The sequence below is a fragment of the Periophthalmus magnuspinnatus genome, chromosome 17, assembly GCF_009829125.3.
Source record: "Periophthalmus magnuspinnatus isolate fPerMag1 chromosome 17, fPerMag1.2.pri, whole genome shotgun sequence".
NCBI lineage: Eukaryota > Metazoa > Chordata > Actinopteri > Gobiiformes > Gobiidae > Periophthalmus > Periophthalmus magnuspinnatus.
In genome coordinates, this window is record NC_047142.1 from 20281407 (window position 1) to 20303498 (window position 22092).

Genomic DNA, 22092 nt, shown 5'->3' on the forward strand with positions numbered 1-22092 from the left:
CAGGACACGGGGCTGTGGATGTCTACAGGACGATTCAGTTAGTTGTTGATTACTATACTTTTCCCTATGTAAAGAAGCGCGCATATACATACATATATTAGCTAGCGAGTTTACAGCGATTTCATAGATTTCATAGAATATAAGTTAGTGAAAAAGAAACCGCGTTGGCCTTGACAAAAAAAAAAAAAAACCTCAGTCAATCCATTGTGTGTGATGTACTGAAATTGAGGCATTAATAAACAGAGTGAAGTAAGAGTGATGTGTCATTTCAATAGTTCACAAAAATGAGGAAAAACATCATATTTATATTGTTGACTTGATTCTGTGGCTTCGTGTTATGCAAATGTGCAGTCTAAAATATGGGATGGCGTTTTAGTGTTGCATAAAACTTTGCTTGTGTCTTAAAAATTTTAACTTTCTGTCAAACTAAATGCGCTGGAATACTGAGATTTACACGGTTGGAATCTGTCCATTCAAATGCTACAGTAAAATGTCCCCCTAGATACAAATAGATAGTAGAAAATAATATAGACAATAAACGACAATACTGAAACTGATTAATGCCACTGACAACAACCCACGAGCAGATTTGAACCACAAAAAAACTGCTACATCCACAATATTGTTACAAAAAATCAATAAATAAACAGCAGAATGAAACACTTTAGTTGTTAGTTTGCATCTGTATAACTGAAACGCAATTATACAAATGGACGGACACAGCTCGGAAGCTCCGCAGAGGAAATGTGTTGTACTTATCCAACAGGTGAATGGGTTGAAGGAACAGATGAGCAATTTGTGGATTTTAAGATGTTTTTTTGTTTTTTTTTTTTTGAAGAGGTTTTTAGGTAGAAATACAAAGCTCAAATTAATGACATATTATGAAATGTCAGGCCCAGACATCTGTGCCACATCTTAAAAGTGAGAAAAAGGGAATAGCGTTTTTAACAGAGTGATTTAAAGGCACTCTAGCTGTATTTTACTGTCTGTGTGATGTGAAAAACAGTTTATAATTGCATGCAGACCACACACAGCGGACTTATTTTGGCCTTAAGAGCTGCTCATGCAATATATCTGACTTGGGGAATTTATGAGACAGTAAAAGAAGCACTAGTTTTTTGGACTGTAGTCAAAAACTTTTTATTAGTTGACTATATAGGTTATGTGTTAAAATGATGGAATACAGCAGAAAGGAGGGATTGGGCTGAGTTAGTTTGAGATATGGGAGGGAACTGTGACTTAAATCTGCATATCTACAGACAAATACAGTGTTTAATACACGTCCTGTGATCTTGTGCACTGGTCTTATCATAGAGATTTCTTTAGTGAATGAAAGTCCTACTAGTTTTCTGCACAGTAAACTCAGATGTCCGATATCCAAAACCTTTTTATGTTGAGATTATGTTTCTGTAAAAAGTCTTCATCATATATATTTTTTCTTTTTTTATTTCTCTGGACCACAACAAAACAAACTCTCTTCATGTAATAAAAAAAAAAAAAAAATGCACCAAAGTCAAGCATCTGATAGGACAGTCGCACTGATAACAGCCAGAGTAAACAAATATATACATTATTACTGAATGATCACATGACTGAAACGTGCTGCATGTGGTATTGGGAAAAAACTGGCATCTTAGGGAAAATTTATTTATGGTAATGTATGGAATCAATCTGCCAATGGAAAGAACCAAAAAATATGAATCTCTGACCATTTTAAGCAGACTGGGTATCATTATTTTCGGAGAAAAAACGAATGGATAATATGGATGACAATGGACGCAGTTAAAACTTTACAACCTTGCGAGAGCTGAGTAATAAAATAGTCTTCAAATTATTTAAATTATTGTCTGTTGCCATGGTGATGTTGCCGTGGTGATGTTTTGTGGTTATGATATGACAGAGCAGCTCAGAGTCGCACTGACACCACAAACACGAGGAGCTTAAAAATCGCATATGAAGATCCAAAGTCAGGTCACGCCTCCTGAAGCCAAAATCTCCAGTGGTGTGTGACGGGCTTAAGGGATAAATAAATTATGGAAAATTATAATCTGAATATAACTTATACTTAGTTATTTTGAAGAGAACCTCTACACAGTTTTTTTTTTTTAATCATTGAAAAATATTAATGTTTGAGGCACAAGAGTTAAGAGATTTTTTTTCCCAGTGGCCTTCTGCTGCAATCAAATCAGTGGGGGCGTTGAATACTTGTGATGCAACAACCTTCAAATATAATGGAGGTAAACGAACCAACTCAGAATAAAAGCAGAACTGACACAGGCTGAAAATATGTTATCCTCATTTTCTCTTTCTCTCAAGTTTTATCCTTCAACATCAAAACAAATAACACTTCAGAGAGCCACAGGAGGGGGACAAAAAGAAATGAATAAAATATGAAATACAAAAAAAAAAAAAAAGATAAAGTTTATAGTTAAAAAGGACCGTGCAAGGATTGGTAAAGTTATCATTTAGTCAACACAAATTATTTTTCACAAGGAAGGAAAACAAGTCTTCAGCAAAAGTATGTTCGAAGTGGCTTCTCACTCGTTTGTGTGCTTTGTTTTGGTTACTTTTTGTACCCTTGCTGTTTTTAATTAAAGTAAAGTAAAATACCTTCCAAAACATATTGGCTGCTGCTGCAGCACATGTTCTGATAACTGCATGTTTTGACAGACAATTACTCTGCTCTTAATTTTAAAGTATTTAAAGGAAATTGTTGAGTAATCTGTTAAGTAGTGTTAACAGTGTTAAGTGTAACAGTGTAACAGAACTTTGGAAAAGTCAGTTCTTTACACTACTGGTAAATATTACCATCCTAAATCGACTTGTGAACAGGAAGGATTTTAAAAGGAACTTTTTTGCATCTCTCAAAAATCAATCCATGCACTTGTTCTCATCCCGGTTTCGATATTTTCAGCAGTTACGATGGCTTTTAAGTTAATTTAAACGAATAAGGGACTGTTCAAATATTAGCTAATATAGTCAGCTCTTACAGATCTAAGGAAAACTTCTGAGGTGGAGAAAATAGCAAATATTGTACTGAAGTAACACTGTTACTTTAAACATAATATTAGTATTATAAGTATGATCCAATACACAACTGGTTTCCAATTTTAATGCTTTTGGAAGGGCAAACCATTCAATCATAATAATATATATTTTTTAAATTATATATTAATGAGCAGTGCAAGAAAGACAATGTTCAAAACTTTCAACATTGTCATCTCAACACAGTGGGAAGAGTAATCAAAACGTATACTCGAATAAGAGTGTTACACTGGAAAGTATATGACTCAAGTAGTACAAGTATGGTATCTGAAAACGACTTTACTACAATACAGCTGGAGATTGTGCTGGTCACCTCTCTGAAAAACACATGTATAATGAAGTGCACATGTACAATGGACAAATTGTATTCAGCTTGTGTTAGCTACTTCTTCACAGACTATTTGTAGCTTTAGTGCAGAAGTGGGGACATAGAGATCCATTCCCTTCTTGTAAATGGAAAAGAAAACGTGGTGGAAAAAACATTTAAATGATGAGAAAATTGTGTCATGTAAAAAGTCATTCAAATCAGATGAGCGAGTTTTTGGGAACAGAAAATTGCACATATGTCCTGTCTAATGTTTAGTACTGTATTAGTATCCCTCTAATGAAGTTGTCATATGAACACTACAATCCACTATATCCAATTTAAAACAAAATATCCTATATTTTGGATGAAATAAGAGTAACAGTCAGTAAGGCAAGAGAAAGATGACAAAAAATTTTCAATGTTTTAGATCCCATATTAAGACATGGGTGTGGATGTGGGTGGTGATCATTTCTATTGTACATGGATATTTTTAAATACATTTTTAACCAAATCAAAAAGTTAAAATAGGGAGTCACAGGGATGTATCTTGCCCCTGGTCTTAATGCAGCAGTAGTGTGAGAATGTGCTGGCAGATGGTGTCAGAGCTACTGCTGAGAGTGTGAGCATTGGAGCTATAAACAAGAGGTGTGCTGTGCCAAAATATCAGTGGAGTGGAGCAAATTGAGGGTGTGGTGTGGTGCATTCAGTGAACTCCCAGAATCCTAAAAGTAAATATTGAACTATTAAAAAAGTCCAATGCAAAACATTATGTGCAACATACTCAAGGCATAAAGAGCCTTCTTTTATTTAGAAATGTATTAGAAGCATGAGGCACTTTACCTGTCCTTGAAATGTTCTGTATTTATTATTCTGAGTGAGCACACAACTAGAACTGTAAATTGTCGGCTACTTGGAGTTGTAACACATAGGCCTAAGGTTTTGTAAGACTGGTGTCTACAGCTAGAGAAAATGAAGCGCAACACTGTTATTTCATTTTGTTCGAATTAAATGTGAAAACAAACCAAAGTATATGACATAAATTATTAGTTAGGCTACATCAGAACAGTAACAAAAAATAACTAATTGTTAGATTGAGAGAAAACCAATAACAAAACACGACAGAAATTGAAGTCTCATTTCAAATAATTAAATACAGTGTTATGCCTTTTGTTATTCCAATCATCTTAATAATGACTCTTTCCTCTGCTGTAACACTGTTATAGTTACTGTCAGTGTAATGGCACTTGTTATTTTTTCTGTGATTTGCTGCAGTGGTGACAGATCAAATAATAATCTAATATCTATGTGTTTAGTAAATGCTGTTTGGCCACAGTCTGTTGTGGCCAAACAGCATTTAAAGTAGTTCTGTGTTATTATGGCTGTACAGTTGTGAGTCCGTGTTGGTGCTTGATCTCTGTGAAGGAGAACAGCCTATAACATGGCACATTAGTGCATTTGGTGATTTGCAGGACAAATAAGGTTGAATATAACTACTTTTTATTTCACAAAGCAGTTGGGGTGTATTTTTGAGGATTTTTTTTTTTTTTTTGTAATGCAATGGTTACTTTATTTTGTAATTAGTTTCTTTCATCACCCAGTAATGCAGTTATTAACTCATTTACTTTGGGGCAAAAGTAACGGGTAACTATAATCAATTACTTTTTGCAGGTTCTTGCCCAACACTGATTATGTCTAAACAAAAGTCTATTTCAGGGGCAGTTAATCCTAATGAGCAGGGCATAAAGCCAGTATAGACAGAGGCTTCCGCAGTATAATATATCCCTAAATCAATGTTTACTTGTATATTAAGCCTAATGCAGATTCATCCTTTATATGTACAACATCACTCTGGGTTTGAGTACTGCTCCATCAATGAATAGTCGCAAAGAGGGTTTTACTTTGGGCTGTTGTAACTAGCATACATTTATTTTGAGGACACAGCGAGCGCCTAATTAAGTAAATGTGTGGCAAAGCAGACATAAAGGCAAACAACTCAAGAGCATTAGCCCAGTTTGCAAGCATGGCTGGAATAAGAAGAGAACACGGAAATTCACGCTGAAAAATGGTACAACAACTAATCAGCTATGAAGATGGGCTGTACGAGTTGTCCCTGCCTAAGAACACCAAATAAACCAGAGCTACAAACTTTGTCCTAATGCCCGGGGGACAGAAGATTTAGGAAAACAAGACAAGCATGAAAGCGAAGCCTACTGGACATCATTAGACTGAACTTCAAACACACATTTGAAAATATGAGTTGGTTCTGGGGCAGGGTTTAGGAGATGTAGCTTGTAGATACAGTTATACAGAAGGAATAAGTTAAGATCCTAAGCACATTTTGTCCAATCAGACACATTGTTGGATGAGAACCATGTTTGTCTGTCATGGTTCAACATATATTTGAGAGAATAGATATGTAGCTGGCGTAATAGTTCAAATTAAGACATGATCGTCACTCATGGTTCATGGTGAGGTAAATGAGGTTTTGCACATTTGTTAATGGAATATAAACTGTGCCACTTAACAAAAAAATAAGAGAATCCTCCTGTGTGCACTTAATTTTATCTTGCTCAAATATTTTACCTTTATATACAACATACTCAATATTTTAATTATGGCTCTTTACAAAACCATGATTTCACTGTGGTCTAGCCTTTATAACACCCACCTCTTTGCTTAAGTTCATTCATTCTTATTGTCTAATCAAGTCATTATTTTATTATTTATTAATTATCTTTATTGCTACAGGGGGACCCAATGAGAGCAATTTTCATGGGCGCCCTGTTTAAAATACAATACAAACTGAAAAAACTATCAAAAACAAATAAGTCCATATAAAACATCAACAACAGGTGCAGGTGTGTGTATAAAAGTTGACTGTTGACTTGCATTGTTGACTGTTTACAAGAGCAGCAGAACTAAACACCACTCCAGCTGAGTCAGGATTCATGTGGACAGGTGTTCAAAAGCAATTGTTTTTTTTGTTAAAAAGTCAAAAAGGAACCAGACCAGTTTATTTACAAAGGTAAGTGCTTCTAAAAATGTGTACACTGTCAGTTTATAAAAACAACACTAGAGGCACACTAACAACTTAACCAAACAAAATAAGACCTTGCCTTGTCACATACTGTACATTGAAGACTAGAAAGACTTCATTCATAATGAGCAAGTTTATACATAATTTAAGATTTGTTCAGGTTTTGTCCAACTACTTAATACCCTAAACCTAAACTAATACGAAAAGGTAAAAATATGTCCCATTTATCATGATACTAAAATTTCAAACTCAATTTCGATACTAAGGAATAGACTCAATACTCAATACCAAGTCTGATACCACAAAAAAAAAAGTTTCTTTAGACAACAGAATGTCATCTTCACCAATGAATTGTAGTTCTTTCTTTTATCTTACCATGTGGTGTTATATGCAATCATTCTGTGGTCCAGGTACGTTTCATAGTGGTCCATGGGAGTATACTAGTCTATGTGGTCTATACTTGTTCTGATACAGCCCAAGATTGTTCTAAAGCGATTCAGGAAAGGTTCATTTCTGTCCTGTGAATGTGACTTTTTTAAATATCAACACTTGCTCAAATGAGTACCTAGTTTTGATACTACCTGTGGTTGTGGTATCATTACTATCTGATTTCAGATCTCTTGACAACCCTAGTCCTATTCATGCAATTTTTTTTATACCTGTTCAAATTAGTATCTAGTTTCAACACTCTAGCTTTTAGTATTTTTCAACAACCCAGATTCATATGGTACTCATTGCATGCAAATTGTTTGCTTTGGTTTCCTTATTGTTTATCGCTCGACTTTCCATCCTGGCTTCATTCTGCACTGAGGCTCCATCACAAGTCAAAGCACATGTGGTGGACTACAGCGCTCCTGTTTGTTTGTGGAGGTGTGAGTGTCCAATCAGACAGCATCAAACTCCACCATGTGAGGAAGAAACAAGGCAGAGGACTTGTTGTGAATGTACAAACACTCTGGACCTTTTTCTTGCTAAATGTTTTTTTCCATTGTTTGCTAAAGGAGGATTCCTCACTGTAGGATTGCTATTATTATCAACTATAAAATTCAAATAAATTAGAAAAAATACTAAATTGTCCAGCTCTCACTGTTACCATACCACTGAAGCCACATGTAGCCTGATCCGAGAATTTACACAGCAGTTAACAAGAACAGCCTGGCAGGTCCAGAATGAAAGATTAACAGGGCTTTATTGCCTTTTCAGTCTCCTGTGTTATTATATATATCATGCATACTATATACAGTATTTTACTTGTATGGGGTATTAACTGCTATCACATACCATATTTAGATTTTTATTATTGCCAAAAACAACATGTTTTTATAAGTTTCACTTTTATTTTTGACTACAGCTAACCATAAGGAGGGTTCAAATATGGCCCAGGAGAGATCTCTAAATTATTGAAACATGTATGGATGACATCTAAAACCTCTTTAGGAATGTTTTTGATGATAGAACAAAGTTATAACATGGTAGAAAGAAATATCTATTATCCATACAACCTCCTCTATAAGAATGATTCAGGCTTAGCCAGTACTTAATTAAGGGGTTAGTGTATTAAGTAAATATAAAGCAAAGAACTATATGTTCATTGTGAATTAAGTTTTTGTTTGTACTTAATAACTACAAGTCGATAAGGCTTAAAATATAAATTCCAAATTCTATTCTAATTAGATATACATACATGATTAAGCCCAAGAGTAGTTCTTACCAGTTGTGGACCATAAGCTTCTGCACAGCCAACAGAGCATTGTATCTGACGAGCTGATCCTCATGGTGCATATGATTCATCACCAGCTGTTTGCCTCCCAGCTGCTCAATCACTCTAAAAAACAGGGAAAATTGGAGAAAAGAGCCTTTAGTAAGACAAACAGAGACATTTTTTTATCCACATTTGAGATCAGTGGGTGCTTTGGTTTTAGTCAATGTAATAAGACAGGTCCAAGGTTCAAGGTGCATCAGAATAGGTAAAATACATACTATAAACAGTGTGAAAATGGAAACAGCCTATTAGATTGGTAGAATAGCCTGTAATGCCGACAGGAGCAAGCAGGGCAGCACTGGCTGTATAATGTGATCGATTTGTCCAAACAAGAGCGCAGTGCTTTTCTGTCAATCTCAGAATCCATTTGGAATATCAAATAGGGAAGAGACAACACACAAAGTCTTCCTTTTTCATTCAATATTGCCTTTATAAGTAGGCTCAATTAGTCTTTCTTTCTATGCCTAACCTTTTCCTCTGCACTCTCTTCTCATGCCATATACTAATTATACCATTTATAAATTTCCTCTTTTGGTTCCTTTTAACCCCTTGTTTTGACCTCAGTATTCATATATATATTATCCCTCCTCTATGTGCTAAACATCTCTGTCTGACCATCATGAAAACAGCAGGCCCTCTTCTCAGTTTAACCTAGTTCTACCTTCCTTCCTTTTATTTCATTAATAGTGTTTTAAAGATGCCCTGTGTAACTTTTCTGGTGGGACGTTCCCATGAAGATATTATTGCTTTGCTTAGAACGTTCCACAGTATGGCAATAAACGTACCCATTTTGTATTTTTTTTAAATAGGTGTTTTATTGCACAAAAATACCTTGAAAAACATCCACCATGTATATGATTGGACTTGCCTTTCTATAGATCTGACCTCTAACTTGGCCTGGGGGTGTTACATGCCGGTCTCCATGGAAATAAATAAGTCTAATAACATCTTCATGAAGACAAGCAGGTGGTGGACCCTTCACCAGAAAAGCTTCAAAAGAGCAACTTTAACAATCACTTAATTGTTTATTGGACTTGTGTAAATATATTACGTAGTAAACCAGTGCCACCACTGCAATCCACTGCACTTTTCTTTTTCAGTGTTTATTTTATGGTTATTTATGTTTTGTTTTGTTGGGGTTTTTTTGTATTGTGATTTTAATGTCTTTCTTATTCTGTAAAGCACTTTAAATTACTGCTTACAAATTGTGTTATACAAATAAACTTGCCCTGCCTTTTGTTTTCGCCTCAGTTGTTGTTGGTTATCTTACGACAGTTTTTCCAATGACCCCTTTTGACCACTGTAGTAACTTTTTGATAAACTATAGATTACAACTTTTCTTCTTGAACTGAAAGACTGAAGTTGAACAAGCCCACTGGACAAAACTTACCGTACATATTACTTAGAGGTAATATATAGCAGCATGTAGCAAAAAGAGTAAAATGAGAGGCACATGGGTGTATACAGTTGGTCTTTGGAGAAGTGGTTCTTTTCAAATTTTGAACAGTTTCTGTAGTGTAATATCTCACAAATGCTAAGAAAACGAAATATATCATGAGATACATTTAAATTACTATGCGCCAGACAACAAAAGGTAGCTCCTTTTTACGGACTATTGTTTTGTGAATACCTAATCTGCAAATGCGTACTTTATTTTTATTTAATACTCGTAATAAACTCAACCCATACAGTACTTAGCTACTGAATATCTGTTAGTGTGATGATCAATGTACCATATCCAAACTATTTCTTTGAAAGAATAAAAACTTTCTAACTCAACAGCAACCCTGTGGAGGCACAAGGCTCTCAGAATTCTTACACTAAATGCATAATAAGCACCTGCTACAGTGAGATATAACTCTGCACTCATTACTGCATGACAGCCACACAAAAGCTCAGATTTCTTTAAGAACAAAAGTGTCTCACCGTTTCCCGCGTGGGTAGTGCCGCACATACTCCCCGACGTCGTGCGCTGCCACAGCAATGACCTGAGGGTCATCAGATACCTCCAGCAGCCTGGTCAGGATCCTACAGAGGACAGGAGGTTTTAACTGTAATGTATACCAATAGAAAATCCTTTGGGGTAGACCAGACATTGTAAGCAGAGGTATAGAGTGCAGCCAAAAATGGTACTGAAGTAAGAGTACCTTTACCTTTTACATTGCAAAAATCAAAGGTATACGGTCTAAGCCAGACTTTATCCACGCATTTGTCTCCAGTAGGTTAGACTACTGTAATGGCTGCTCACAGCTGTTAACACAGCTGCAGTGCATCCAGAACACTGCTGTTCGGGTCCTGACTAGAATCAGGAAGTACAAGCACATAAGTCCTGTGCTCAGGTCTCTGCAATGGCTTCCTGTGGCTTAGAGAATAGACTTTAAAGCAGCTCTGCTTGTGGGCAAGTCTCACCATGGCCTAGCACCAAAGTACATCCCCGACATGTTAGTGCTATATGAACCCCCTCACACGCTGAGGATCACAGGGACTGATGTCCTGCTGTTGCCCAGGGTCAGGACTAAACATGGGGAATCAGCGTTTATGCAGCTAAAACCTGGAACAGTCTTCCTGAAGATGTGAGTCAGGACTCTACTTTGACAATGTTTAAATCCAGGGTCACAACAGTTCTATTTATCTGTGCATATGACTGAAAGGTATTTAATTTGCACTTGTGATGGAAATTTAAGTATATTCATGTCGTGAAGAAAATATTCTTACAGTATGTCTTTAAATGCATTTGATCTGTGTCAGTCTGTCAGACCCAGACCAGACATTAACATGTGTGAAGGCTTTGTCTCCATCCCAAAGGAAACCTGTTGTTGTTCTACCTGTCTAAGTGTAAACGTTCGTTATCTCATAGGTGTGAAACAAAAGCCACTCTGTTTTGAAATGTATTTAGCATTGTCATTCTGGTATAAAATACTCAGAGCGCAGATGCTCGGGGGACTTAGACTGGGGAGCAGACTGGGGGGACTAGGATAAGGGCCAGGGGGGGCCAGGAGGCTGACCAGTCTGTGGCCAGGGCAGGCCTGGGCCCTGTCCTGTCTGTATCTGCTGTAACAAAGAATAAACTTTTTTGTATTTCAAAACTCATGGTTTGGATATGACATCCGATTTATAATTTGAAAAAAAAAAAAAAAAACCTGATTAAAAAACACACAAAAAAAGAAAAAAGAAAATATTACATTTACTAAAAATGTCATGTCTTCTTTTTAACAAAACCACCACTAATTCTGATAATAATGTCTTTTTCAATAGTGGTCTAAAAATGGTGACTGTACTGTTATGAAATAAGGCCGCAAATTTCATGACTAAACATGACTAAATGGAAGAAGGTGAACAACTCTCAAAAGTACAGGGCTTTTTGTTCCTGTCCCTTCTCTTGCTTGTTGATGTAGCTTTGTTTATCTTTATGTAATGAATGCAATGAACAGAATTTCACCAGTGATATTCTTTTATTATTGTTATTAAAACACTTTACTATGAGTGTACCTCACATTCGATTCACCTCTGTTCTTTCCTTTGAAAAGAAAATGTTCATGTTGGGCCTAATGGACTGTATCTTGGATTGTGCTAAACATCAAAAGATCGATAGACAGTGATGTAAACTTTGGTCGATCTCAGTGATAAGGCATTATAAATCAACATGCCTACAACCAATCCTGTGACAGTAAAAGGCATCGTGCTGAAGACGACTCACCAGTCTCTTGTTTAAAGCTCTGCACCAGAGTCACAATGTCTTTATGTCTCCTCACGTGTCTGCACGTTTCTCAAGTTTTAACTCTAATCTGAACAATTTAACTGAATGTCCAGGTCTTTTCCTCTGCCTCTGTGTGTGTGGTGCTGTCTGCCCTTGCTCCTCCTCCCTCTCTCTGATGCAGCTCCTCACATTTTCTCCTCTTTCTTTCCCCTTATGCTTCTTATTATAATCCAAGATAAATGACCATTCTCACCATTAATGAGCTGAAATTTAAGTTCTAATTTAGCGCAGAGATCGCACGTGTTTCTGACGATAGCGGTAACATTTATTTGTTATTTTTCATTTATTTTGCAAGATTAAAAACTAAGGCTAATAAAAGGTAGGTGTTAACTGGAGTTGAGATAAAGTCTGAGTCTATAACAGAGGAAGGACACTGATAAGACAATGATGTTTTGGTGAATGTCCTGAGGACCGTGACTAGAATAGCAAAGTCTCTAAACTCAAATGGATGTTTTATATCTTTTGATCTGAGGTGTCTTGTGGAAGAAAATATCTTAACAGACGTCTAAAAGTGCTGCAATCTAGAATACAGGGCTTTGGTGGGGTGATTATTATATCCCCCTAATCATAGGATACATATATTCATCACCTGAAGCACTTTGAATGGAAGGTACAAATTTGTTGGCATTAAAGCCTACTGAAAAGGTGTAAGAGTATGAAGACAAGAGGTTTGGAATTTCTAGCAGCACTAATGTTTTTCCTTCACTCTTTCTTCTGCTGATTTACTATAGGAGAAGACAGGCGACTCCAGGTAGAAGTCTTCAGGAAACCCACACACAGACCAATACCTGCTGTTTGATTCACACACTGCAGCACAAACAAGGGAGTTGTCCGTACTCTACAACACAAGGCTCAAGTGGTTCTTTCAAGCACAGAGGGAAAAGTGAAGGATCTAAGTGAGCTAAAAAACAGGACAACAGGGAATATGAACCTAGAAGGATAGACGTAACTATTCCTTACACAGCTGGTGTATCTGGAAAAACTTCAGAGAATTTCCAGACAGTATGAGATTCTGGTTTATTTCAAACCTAGGACAGAAACTGGTTCACCCAAAGGACAAAACCCCGAGCCATAAACAAAGTAATGTGGTCTACTCCATTCAGTGCAGTGAGGGTTACACTGGAGAAACTAAATAGCCACTCCATAAGAGAATGTACCAACATCAGTGCGAGAGTTCCTCTGGACCCCAGTCCGCCGTACAGCTCCATCTCAAAGCCACTCACCACTCCTTTGAAGATAGTAAGGTAAGGTACGGATCTTAGCCAGAGAAAAGAAATGGTTTGAGAGAGGAGCTAAAGAAGCAATTTTTGTTAGCAAAGAAAATCCTTTCTTGAACTCCATTCTCAGACTCAAAGAAAACGAAGGAAACAAAGAGAACAAGTCAGGATGCCAATAGGTGTGAGAAACACCCATTAAGAGTTGTATGAATATGCTAAGTATGTCTTAGGCACAGTGCACACTCAATGTAGCTCAATAGACCTAGCCTATATACATAAACTGTAAACAAAAGCTGTTTCCAGTTTCAGTATAGTTAGCTTCTCTCTTCAGATAGATATAAGGCAGTGTCCACCAGCAATCTGTCCAGAACTGAAAAGTGAAACATCTTCACTCCTACAACTTTTTGCCCAGTTGACAGATTTTACTTTTGGATTTTACTTCTGCTGATTTACAAAAACTTCAAACATTTGTCAGTTTCATGTGATTATCAGACTACTTGTCTGAAAAGATGGTGAATTGAAGGTCATCAAGTTGCATTAGCAGCATTTAACTATATGAATCTGTATTAAATAATACAGGCCTGTATTAAATAATACTGGCCTATAGAAAGTTGCGATGTCATCTGAAACCCAGCAATATGGTTTTAAGGCTACCATTTATTTTATTGCAACACTTTACCTTTGAACTTTTCCTCTTGGGCTGTTTTAACGATAATAAATAGTGATTCTAGCTGGCTTCATATCAACAGAAAATATCAGAAATGTCCTTGTCCTCCCATTCGCTATTATTATTCCACGAGCTTAAAGTGTTTCACTGGCTTCCTATTAACTTCAAGTTTTTTGATTTCTTACTTGAGGAGCTCATAGTTCTTCTCGTTCAGCCGGACCGCATTTTCACGCCAGAATTTCTCAGACTTGTGCACAGGGCTCCACTCAAGACGGCCAGATTTGAGTTCAGAGCTGTACTCGTCAAAGGAGCTGAAAGAGATAAAAGAGGCAATGGCAAAAGTTCAAATAGTTTGGTCGAAGGACGCAGTTTTAAGAGTCTCTGCTCTCATAATTCTGCACTCCGTGGTAAACGTCTTTTCATAAGAAACGAACTATTAAGATATTCAATTACGCTTTTATTCAAAATTTAAAGTGAATCATCTTCCAACAGTCATTTGATCTATTTATTATATAATCCATTTTGTATGAGGTTAACCATCTCAAACAGTTAAAAACAAATATTTACTTAATTCAGAGTTGTTAAGTGAATTCCTATCAAGGTTAAATACTGAATATGTTGAGGTCTAAACCTCTGAAAGATGATTTTAAAAGAAAATTAAACCAATTCCTAATACGTTATTAGACAAAACATGAAATCTGTTGTGAGGCAAGTAGAATTTAAGACATACCCCTAAAATATCATCATAAATAAGCATGTGCACTGTGTAACCTTTCTGGCACACTGCACGCCACCCGCTTGTCTTATGCTCATGCTAAATCTTTGCCTGGAATGATCCACGGTATGGCATTAAACTTATCTCCATGGAGGCAAGCAGGTGGCAGCCCGTGTTGATCAGGCAAATTTACAAGATCAGATCTGCGAAGAGGTGATCCTACTCCAGTAATGATGCATTTAATTTATATCACAGGTGTTTTATTGCTCAAAAATACATTCAAAATCTTGCAAGTTAATGTTGTGTGTGGAAGATTTTACGCAAAGAAAGATACTCTCCCGAGACAAGCAGGTGGTAGACCCTCACCCAGAACTTACATAGTGCACCTTTAACTACAAAGACATTTGTGTATTATATTGCATGCTAGTTTGTGCTTGCTAAGTTGTAAACCTGTGTGACTGTAATGAGTTTATAAATGCAGTATTACCTGAGGTCCTGAACGCTCTCTCCCAGTCTCTCCAGGAGGAACTTGATGTCTTCAGTGATGTCCTCATCATCGTACTTCTGCTGCTCCAGATTCTCCAGCTGCTTCAGGACTTTACACTGGATCATGGCCAGAGCGTATTCCTGACGGGTCTCACGCTCAGAAGACTTCTCCAGAAGATTCTGAAAAATATTGTACTGATGTTAATAGGAATGTAATAATATGAGTATCTAACACTATGATATAAACACTGGATTTATTAGGACGGAACCAAGATAAGACATGTTATTGGGTTCACAAGAATGAGACAATGCAAGATCATTTAAAATAAAATTGTGAGGTTCAGTTCACAATTTTAGCCTCACACATATTTTAAAATATTTCTTATTTAATACCTTTTATAGATAGACAAAAATTAAGTATCAAGTTGTCTGCCTTAGAATCAAATCGAGTTAGAAATTTTAGCATCCCAAAAACACCATTTCCCACTACTGCTAACAATGCATCATACTTGTGTGTTAATTGTAATGCATTCTATTTTTCCACAGTGACAAATACATGGTGACCGCCTTCAATGACAATCAATAACTCAAAACAGAGAGATGGTGGGTTTGTAAAGTGCTTGCAACTGTAAAGCCCTAGTTGGAAAATATAATACAAAACAACAGATGGGAGAGACAATACAACTGAAAACATCACTTCAAAACAGATTGAATAGGACAAATTACCACCTTGATACAGCTACAGACAGTGCAACAAGCTAAACTGATTCTTAATAAATGGTTAGAAATTGTACTTTTGGCCAACTCAAAATCTAAACAACAAAGAAACCTGCATTTGAGGATGTGTTGAAGGACTTCCAGATGGTACGAATAATTTAAGACACAGTAGTACTCCCAGGTGCAGAGAATCTATTTGCATAATCAACACATTTGAGAGAAAGAAAAACATGCTTAAGAACATCCACATATTGCTTCTACAATAAGTAAGGCCCTCTTGACTCTTGCTTAATACAGCACATCATATGCCATAGTTTTAATTAATTAGATCTATAGTCACTGAACAAAATGTGAAAAAACTAAGCTATTTGATTTGGACTTGAGTGAAGATAATTAGAATAGAACAGCTGCCTAACAAGTGCAATAGAGAATTTTATAAACTTACATAATTTATAAAGAAATAAGCAGCACTGATTCAACTGGTGGGTGGGACTCCAGTGGCTTCAAAGATTTAAGGTTCTGTATTGTTATGCATTATTTGGGCTTTTAAACATTTCAGGAGTTTAATGTACAATAACGGATGGATAGAAAATATCTTCGCTAGCTCTATAGTTATTATGAAAGTTACAAACGAAAAACAAGCAAAGGGTCTTGCCTGGATCTCTCAACACCATGGAACAGGAAGCCCTTTATAACATGCGAGGAGAGAACGCAACACAATGATATGTTGTATGTATGGATGCGGACATTAAATTAAAACAAGGCTGAAAACTCAAAAGGTCAAATTTGCATAATATAGCTCCTTTTAATGTTTAGTTAATTTGATTGTTATATAATTTAAATAATGAGACAAAATGTTATTGGCAACTTAAGTAAATGGAGGATGCCACTAACTTAGTAAAGTTCAAGTTCTTTGTTTGTTTGGTGTTTTTTTGTTTTGTTTTTTTATGCCATTAGCACCACTAACAAAAATATGGATATGACAGTGTAAATGTAACTGTATACAGTGTGTTCCAAATAAATTAAACTATATAAAACAAATACATGTACATACATGTAAAATTGGGTTTAATTTCAGTTAACACATGAATGGATAACAAATTCCATGAGATAAATGCACGAAAATCTAACTCGGAAACAGCTGAACAAATTCTGACCCAAAATGCTCCGCTCAAACTTTCCTTCATGGGGAAAGAGCACCAAGTGAGCCTCATGTTTAAGTCATGCAATCATGCCCATTTACTACACAATTTCCCTCACAACGGTCACAGCAATGACCCAAAAGCTTAATTTAGAAATCATTTTATCAGACAGGAATGACAGGATTAAAGTGTGAGGCAATCTTTTAGACAAGAACTATTACTATTGCTCCAAAAATATTCAGCGTAATTAGGACATAATTGGAAGTGATGTGGTATGTGCAGCCCAAAGCATATTAAAAAGATAATAAAGGTTTTATAATAACAGGGAAGTGCACCATGTGGTTGTTGAAAGTAAAATTAAATTTGTGTGAGAACAACTATGCATTTGAAAAAAATATAAAAACATGGAGTGTAGTCTATAGGGAATAACACGGTCTGTTAGAGATGGGCAATACCACAGATTTTTTTTTTAAATCAGATATACCAAGTTATAGTATGGCAGTTTCGTGTTTGATCAGTAATCATTTATTTAATACATTTACACAACTGTAATATAAATGATTTTACCTTTGCACAATTGATTATTAATATCACTTAAGCCTAGCCTGAACTGATCTAAAAATGTAATCTATGAGAATACAAACTAATATATAAAAATAGTTTTTCAAAAATGCATTTCAATTAAAAACATTAAGAAAATTTATACCAAAAAATGTATTATTGATAAAAACATAATACATTTTTGGTATTAATTGGCATAATTAAGGGCCCTGGGGCTCAACATGTTTTTTAGGTTTAATATTTGCCTCATGTCAAGAGCAGATGTGTAAAAGCTGTTTTAAACACTCAACAATAAAAGAGTGTCACTGTCGCTTTGCTCCCCTCTCTCCTGCCTCTCCCTCGCTCGCAGCTTCAGACTCCATGTGTGTCTTAACCTTAACAGCACACAGCATCAAAGACTGTGGGAGCAGTTTAGTGTCCATAAAGATGTTCTACACAGTCTAAGCTTTTAGCCTTTTTTTTTTCTCTGGACAATCCGCCTCTTATTCATGATTTAGACTCAGAACAGCTAATGCAATACTATGTCTGTAGATTCAATAGCGCAAGACATCACATCAATGCGCGGCATGTTCTCGGAAAAGATCTATTCAATTCTCACAAAAGATGACACATAACACTTAAGTCTGGGTGTGCGGACAAACGCTTTAGGCTGGACTGTGACTGTTCTCTCGAGCATTTGTCCGCAGCCCAGTGTGAGGCTGCTGCTCAGACAGTAGACGCACTCAGTGCGGCGGAGCAGGGGAGGAGCACAGAGAAAGCAGAGGGCTGGGGCTCCACAAAGAACCAAGTGATCTGTCTTTCTAAAATGTAAGTTAATGACAAGTACAGCATAAAAGTAGGCCAGTTGTTATAGTCTAATAATCAATTGCATGTTTTGAATCTTGAAGAGAAGTAGGCTACAACAACAAGCTTATATCCCATGATTATGTATTAGACTGTTAAAAAAATAAAAAAAATTCCCCCTAAAACACTCTAGATTACAGGAAATTACATTTATTTTTACAAAAGCTCTTGTTGGTCTCTCAGCTCATACACCTATGCACAAAGCTTTGCTGCTAAACCTCAGCAGGAACACACCTAAAAGTAATGTCTAAAAACGTTAAATCATTTTAGTTTTCTTTTAAAATCTGTGTATAATTTCATTTTAAGTGATATGGAAAAGTGTTTTTTTTTCTTGAGCATCTGCCCCTTAAAATCTCTGTGGTAGTCTCTGATTTACAATACAAGTTTGTTTCCACCTCAGCTTTCTTTGCAGCATTTTTATGATTTATTTATTATATTACCCTGAATGCAGCCAGAATGATGCGTGTGACCTTCTCTTTGACAGACTCCTGGAGGATGTCGGACAGGGCTGGGACCACGTTGTAGCGCCTCAACTGTTCACAGAGCTGAGGACTGAAGGCCAGCAGCCACACACAGAAAATCATCTGATACTGCAGCTGAAACCCGCATTTGTTACTCAGTACGGCCGTGATACTGAAAGAAAGAGCATACAAATGAAAGGGATCAGAGGAAAATGTAGTTTAAATGTCTTTCACACTTGGACAATAAAACCAATAGAGACGATTAGGTGGAGGTTGAGAATAGACATGTCTGCAAATGGGAAAAGTATAACTAAAAAGTGTAGTTAGTTTACTTTTAGTTTATTTTGAGCTTAGACAAAATGATGTACATTTAAAGATTATCAGTAATAATCCACCGTTTGTCAAATTAAACTAAAAATAAATTAATCAAAAACAAGAAATTAATGAATCTCATTGACTTCTTTTGATTTAAAGTTGATAATTGCACAGCCATTTTGCAGATGGTAATCAATATGCACTGTGGTCAAAACTACTCTAAGTCAGAGCTTCGTTTCTCTGCATCTGCTCCATGGATCAAGTACAAAGTGTTTTTGTTTATTTACCAACAGTTTGGTCAGAAGGATAAGGCTATAGATCACCATCTATTATCTGCTGTTTGGACACCTTTTTAAAAGTTTGTACAATCAAACTCAGAACGGTTGGAGGTTTGAACTAGGGATTTATCTATGCAATGTCTGTCAAGTGTAGAATTGTTATTCTTAATATAGCTGAAGATCGAATGTTAAAAACTTCATGGTGAGGGGGGAGACATCCATAGAGATGCATTGGGCAAAACAGTATCAAAACGTGAATTAAAGAGTCATGAAGAACCCAGTAGTATGAAGGGTCAATTCTGGTAAATACATACACTGTAGAACCAGAATACTTGTGAATGAATGCTAAGTTTAGTATTTAGCATTTAGCATCTTAAAATCCTAAATTGATTTAACATTAGGCTATGATTATATGAAGGGTGATAACGTGTTCCTGTATCTATAGGATAAATGGTTTAAATGCCCTTAAGCTTATTCTTACCAGAAGCTAGAAAGTGTTGACATGTTTTGGGAAGATAATAATAAGAGATAAATAAGTGACAGGAGAAAATGAGATACTAAATCCAAAGGAACCATCTCCAACCTAAATGCTACAACGTAGAATTTAATAAACTTTCTAATGTGTAGAACTTTGAAAAAACGTAATATCCACGGATTTGAAAGTAATAAATTTGCACCATTCCCGTGGCAATTAACTAATCAAAACAAATACAATGGCAAGAAGCTGAGACTCAGGAGTTGGCAAGAAAAGACTAAACAAAAGGAAAACTGCAGACTACAGCATTTAGATTAGCTACAAAGTGTGTTCACGAAAAGTTAGGAATTTGATTATGTTACTCACCAGTTAACGCCATCAGCTTCAACCCAGGCAAACCTGTACTCATTCACCCTTAGCATCAGCTGCAGACAGCCAGCTACACACTGGACATACTGAGAGCTCTGCGGGAAAAGCACACAAATAATCTTTATTCAAACCCGTGTGACCAACCTTCTGTGGGACCCAAACAAGATAGCTGTACAGTAAAAACGATGTTAAAAGGACCTATCCATCCTGTAGTGTTGCACATGCAGTTCATAGATCGATACCAATATACATGCTAGTACACACTAAACATGGGACAATACACAGCAATAGCCATAGCATTTCCCATCACACTGGCAGAAGAGTGAGATCAGACTGGAAGAAGCTGAGAAGAGAAAACAAGTGAACATAGTAGAAAGTAGATTCAAAGGTTCTTGAGAGAAAAGTTTAGAGGCAAAGGTCCAGCAATTAGACAGGTGACAGAGAAGTGAGGTGGTGATGTTACCTGGTGGAAAACACACACAAATGAGCAGTTGTTAAGACCAAGTTTTAGAGATAGGAAGCTGTGCGCACTTTTGTAGAGTTATGAAACAAGTCTGCAGAAAGGGTAATCAAAATGGTAGGATGCTGCTGCTGTGCAAATGCCAGTTCAATTTCATCTAGTTCTGGTCATGTACAGGACAAAGCTGCTTTTGTCATGCATTTTGAGCATTGGGGGGAGGTGGCTTGACGCATGCATAACCAATCATTCCTCATAGATACAACAGTGGCAGCAAACACCATGCTTTAGAAAGATTTAAGTACTGTAGTAGTTCAGTGTAAACTCTTATTCAGAGTCATCTGGAATAATAAAATACAGAGGTGGAAGAGGAACGTAAAACAGCATCATGCTAATATAGATCTAGAAGTATTATGAATGAGAAATTTCTGCTAGGCACAAAATGATAGTTCTGGTAAAACTGGTGCATTATCCAGAAATATTTCAGAGTTTCTAATAAATAGAGGAGTCTACAGTCTCCCCTACTGTCTATAACCAACCTGCGATTCAATTTAGAGAAGGCACACAAATTATCACTGGCCTAACAATATGACACTTTGTGGCTTATTGTATTGTAGTAATGCTGCATTCCATTTATACTCAGAGGTCAGATCTTGGACCTATGCTCCAGAGTTCAAGTCGGAAAAAAAATGACCATTACATTACGGTATATGTACAGTTACAACTTAAAAGTCGAGACAAAAACCAAGAAAGTGCTCATATCTGCCAAAATGCTGCTCAATTTCAGTCAATTAATTAAATCGTACATTTTTACTGCATTTGTTACTTTCAAATCAACGTATGAGAGTGAATCTTTGCTGTTGTTGTCATTAAGTCGGTGTATCATTTGTATAACAGAGACTAACAAATTAGCATTTAAACTGCAGAGGTTCAAAGAAGTGGGTGGACAGGAGGAACCAAATAAAGGGAAAATAACACGTACAAGTCCAATCAACATTTTAATTGTTGGATATCAAAGCTTATCCATACGCTGGGTATAGCCATGTTGGATTTTCTAACTTGGAACCAACTTGGGGTTTTGAAATGTTGCGTGAGAGTATCAAAGTAGGAATTCTGAGATCGCTGGGTGTCCCAATGTAAATTTACAAGTCAGAATATGGAAAATCTGACCTCAGAGGACAACCAGAATGCAGCATAAGTATTTGTGGGTTTCAGGCATAAAGATTTGGCATGGCACCAGTCCTCTGTTATAGGAATAAGCAATTCAAATCAAAATATGAACCTATAATATCTTTTGAATAATTAAATTCAATTTGGTCATGATGTTCTACATTTGGTACTTTAGCTTTGTTTTGGTCCTGCTCTTGTTTTTGTTTTAACAAAGTCTGACTACTAACCATTTTAGTTTTAATTAAACTGTAACCAGGTCTAAAGAGACTAGTACACTTTCCACCTCTGAATAAAACCGCAGTGTGTTACCA

At 36.3% G+C, this 22092-nt stretch overlaps 1 protein-coding gene across 2 annotated transcripts in view; it reads right to left on the reverse strand.

Moving 5' to 3' along the window:
- Positions 1–22092, reverse strand: part of atp6v1h (ATPase H+ transporting V1 subunit H) — a 30823-nt gene that overhangs the window by 4453 nt on the left and 4278 nt on the right. For both annotated transcript variants that reach the window (XM_033982330.2, XM_033982329.2), the window contains 6 exons: positions 20152–20249; positions 18697–18889; positions 14995–15173; positions 13978–14103; positions 10078–10179; positions 8101–8214 (listed from right to left, as the gene is read on the reverse strand). In XM_033982330.2, coding sequence (XP_033838221.1) covers positions 8101–8214; positions 10078–10179; positions 13978–14103; positions 14995–15173; positions 18697–18889; positions 20152–20249 — 812 coding nt within the window. The remainder of the gene's footprint in view (positions 1–8100; positions 8215–10077; positions 10180–13977; positions 14104–14994; positions 15174–18696; positions 18890–20151; positions 20250–22092) is intronic.